Source organism: Buceros rhinoceros, unplaced genomic scaffold (genome assembly GCF_000710305.1).
Source record: "Buceros rhinoceros silvestris isolate BGI_N320 unplaced genomic scaffold, ASM71030v1 scaffold20820, whole genome shotgun sequence".
Lineage (NCBI taxonomy): Eukaryota > Metazoa > Chordata > Aves > Bucerotiformes > Bucerotidae > Buceros > Buceros rhinoceros.
The window spans coordinates 1-4,078 of NW_010390436.1; the positions used below are offsets into that span (position 1 = coordinate 1).

General features: G+C 43.9%; 1 protein-coding gene across 1 annotated transcript in view; it reads right to left on the reverse strand.

Moving 5' to 3' along the window:
- Positions 1–2,372: 2,372 nt before the first annotated feature.
- RAB12 (RAB12, member RAS oncogene family) overlaps positions 2,373–4,078 on the reverse strand; it is a gene marked incomplete at its 5' end in the record, with an annotated part of 10,999 nt that continues 9,293 nt past the window's right edge. The window contains one exon of the mRNA XM_010137882.1: positions 2,373–3,631. Coding sequence (XP_010136184.1) covers positions 3,518–3,631 — 114 coding nt within the window. The remainder of the gene's footprint in view (positions 3,632–4,078) is intronic.

Genomic DNA, 4,078 nt, shown 5'->3' on the forward strand with positions numbered 1-4,078 from the left:
CGTGACAGATTTCTTGGGGCCTATCTTGGGTCTTAAAGGTCTTCTAAAAGCTGAACAACTCTATGATTCTATAAATGAGGGAATGCCAAAATCTCCCACAAGGACACAGACACACGCAGCCCTGAACTTGCTTTAGCAAGTCACCATGTCCTAGGTTTCAACTTCCAGTCCCTTCTTCCACCTTGGTCTCATCCTCCCTTGTCAGAAGTACCGTTAGTTGTATATCTCTGCTCCAGAGGCAGAACAACTAGTGAAAGATGTGACCGTCACTATTTCTCCAGCGTCCAGAAATTTCCAGTTTTTTCTACTTTCCTTCTGGTCACCTATGAAGAAATGATCTGTTAACTCAGCCCACTGGCAGAGCATCCGTTACAGGCAGATCTAAAACTTCATGGAAATCATCAAAGAGTGTCGCTCCTCTGACAGACCCGCACTTTGGTTTTGGTACGAGACACGGTGCTAACCGCACCACCACTGAAACCGTGCAATTGCAGGCATGTACTGGATTAAATCCTGACCCCAGGGAAATGAGAGGCAAACCACTGTTCAGTGTCCAGTATCTGTCTACCATCGTTTCATGAAAGGCAAGAAACCACCACTGCTTTGGAGCACTGAATCACAGAACTGTTTTGGTGGAAGAGACCTTAAGGACCATCAAGTCCAACCGTTCCCCCAGCACTGGCAGGTCCTCCATGAAAGGCAAGAAACCACCACTGCTTTGGAGCACTGAATCACAGAACTGTTTTGGTGGAAGAGACCTTAAGGACCATCAAGTCCAACCGTTCCCCCAGCACTGGCAGGGCCTCCCTCACCCCCGCCCCCTAGCGCAGATGGGATGCTGCTATTTCTGGCACTCCTGTGGTTTCTGCTTGCTTATCAAGACACTCCTTTGTACTTTCTCCAGCATGAAGAAACTGCCAGGAACTCGGCAGCACCGCTTGAGTTTAGTGGTAAAGCATGCTGGGCTCCGCATTAGAAGGAAACAACCCCCACGTGCCCCCTGAAGAGTGAGAATGGGCTAACCTTAGCCAGGGCTCCAGCGATCTGCTAGCACGTGTTGGAACAGACTGACAGCTGCAGCTAGAGCTCATTTTCCTCTTCTTCCGTCCATGGTTGTGCACATCAGTCAGTCCATCACTAGATGTCCAAAAGGGTTGGGTGGCCGCTGAACGTCCGTATGACCCAGCGGAGCAGCAAGAATCACTTTTTTCCCCACCCACCTTTCTGCACCACACAGTAAATATTTACCAGGCAGAGCAAGGATATACATGAACTTCTTTTGACTCATGTAAAAGCTGCAGAGATAGAATTAGGAGACAAGGCCCTCTTCAGACTCACAGGATAATGGATCCAAAGCAAACGGGTTTCCTGAGCTTTTTCTGCTTTCCAGTGAATAATCAAATACATCTGACATAAATAGGTCTACGATTTTTAGGTTTTGGTACAGGAGACCAGGATCCCAATTTGCCTATACACAAACAGCACAGAATTACAAAAAGAAAAGTTATCTAAGTCAAATTTCTTAATTTTTATTAAATTCCAAAAACTGCAGGGGAAAAAAAATCACAAGTTTCTAAGTACAAATAAAAACAAATCAGGTAAAATAAAATGGTTGTCAAGTTCAAACTCATTTTCCATCATTTTCCCTTCCTTGCTATTGCCCACGGTACCATCAGAAACCCTACGAGTGCTTCGGAAAGTGATTTTCTCTCACCAATACGATGGCAAACCCTAAGTTTACTATGTAAAAAAGCAAACTGTTGAGAGGCACGAGGTGGCAGAGGACAGAAGCGCAAATACCCACCACGCTTCCTGAAGCTGTCAGTTGAAATCCAGGCGTGCTCAAGACCTGCATGGTATTGTGTGCAGAACAGCAGAGCTTCCTCGGTGAACTAAGGGCTCTTTCTTTCAATTTTTTTTTTTTTATATTAACAGTTTGTGGTGTCTTTTTTCCTTCCACAAAACAGAGTGAAGCTGTTTAAGTCAGTGGTTACTCAGTGCCAGCATTCTGGCTGGAAGAGTAGCCAAAGTGACAGAACAGGTTCCAGCACCAGCGGGTGAGGAGCAGAGGAGCTGTGGTGTGAACCAGACTGGTTCAGTGCCATTAACAGTTTGCCGACACGACGAGCTAAGCCAGCGTGACACGCAGTCACGTGCTATTCAAAGCGATCAGCCGAGCCCAGGCATCAGCTGCTCTCCCCCCAGAGCAGGGATCAAGGTGAACAACTAACGTCTGCTGCTCTCCTCGCTACACCTACAGGCACTGTCAAACTGAAAATTAAATCTAACAGAATGAAAACACGTGTTGTTCCAGATTCTGCCTCTTACACGTCGTCTGCTACTTGCCATTCTAATAACAGGTGCGGTTCCACTGTCATTCATAAATACAAAATTTTATTTGCACTTCATTAGTTTAGAAAGACCACAACGTTTTTCAATACCACAACATTCAGGACACACCAAGTTATTCCAATATGTCACTACTGATTTACCACAGCTAAACTAAACAGTGCATTTGAATAAAAGATTTACCAAAGATATAATTCACAAATCCATGATCAGACAAAAACCTAACACAGTATTTGCTTGATGGGAATCATTTCCACCATTAGGAAAGAAAATATTTTTACCTTAGGTTCCCTTCCCCCCGACCCTAGAGATGTCCAGACAAATACACGTATATATATTCCTTAAGACAGGAAAATATATTATCTTAATTGTTTTAAAGGATTTGTCTAGGACAGCAGCATTGCTTTTTATACCTTCTTTTAGAGCTTGAATGTATCTCCATTCTTCTATCGAAACTCAATGATTCTTGCAACCAAGTTTATGCTTACCCAGAAAATTATATAGGCTACTTCCGAGTGCAATCTTAGGGCTGCACCAGATGTGATGCCTCGGTGCACAAAGAAAGGGTGCAGAGTTCAACGAAATAAATAATTAAGACTGCCAAAAATTCAACTTAGCTTTTCAATAAATCCAGTCAGCAGAGGATGATACAGCCAAAAAAAAAAAAAAAAAAATCTTTCCGCTACGGTAAAAGGAAACATAATGCTGATTATGGAAGCTTTGTACATAAAGTCCTCTGTTCTTAAAAAATTTGTCTTTAAAATAGTTAGCAAAGCACCATATACTTATCTTCATACCAGAAGAGCTTTCTGCCTGCCTGGTTATAATAACAAAGAACTATTACAACATTTATGTCAAGAATAGGTATAGATTTCGTTTCTCTTCCTCCTCCTCCTGACTGGAAGTGTGGCAAACCCCCACCCACTGTACAGTATTTATAACACCGGGGCGATGAATGAAACATCATTGTGAGGGAGAGGGGGAAGAATTCACTGTTATAGCTGAATCCTACACAGGATTTGCATATTTGCATATTTACAAGTTAGTGTGTAGCTCTGACTCGAATAACAAAGTGCAACAAGAAACTGCCAAATGATTGTAGTGCAGAGTAGAACAGACACTTCCGTTACCCTCCCGCTTCTATTTTTCACTCGGTATGGAGAACAAGTCAACAGCAACGGACATGTGGCCTTGGAGGAGGCAGTTCTGGTGGGATTTCGGGCTCTGGTTGCAGGGACAGGATACTGTTGGACAACTCATTTCTTATAACATCCAGTGGCATCTTAAAGAAAAGAAAAATCACCTGTAAGCAGTCATCTGCACAGAACTCGGCACAAAGAGCTCGCTGCGGGAGTTCCCTGTCAGCCAAAGCCTCAGTTTAAGGATCTTTTGGTTCTCAGCAGAGAACTACAGTTGAGGAAGTCGCGTTAGGAAATTCTTTCAGAAAAAAGCGACAAGACATTGTCAAAATAAAGCTGCTTCCTACACCAACGACAACAAATCACAACAGAACTGCATGCAAAGGAAAGCGGGCAAATGTGCTCAGCTGCTGATCCACGCTGAAGTTACAGGGAAGAGGAAACAGAGAAAATAACAGCAGATGTTGACCCAAGCCATCACAGTACTTATCAACTGTTCAGCAGCCTGTGAACTACATCGCGTCCACCAAGTACTAACCAGAACTTCCACCTGCCTGCGCGCGCTCCACCCTCCACATCCTCCCAACACC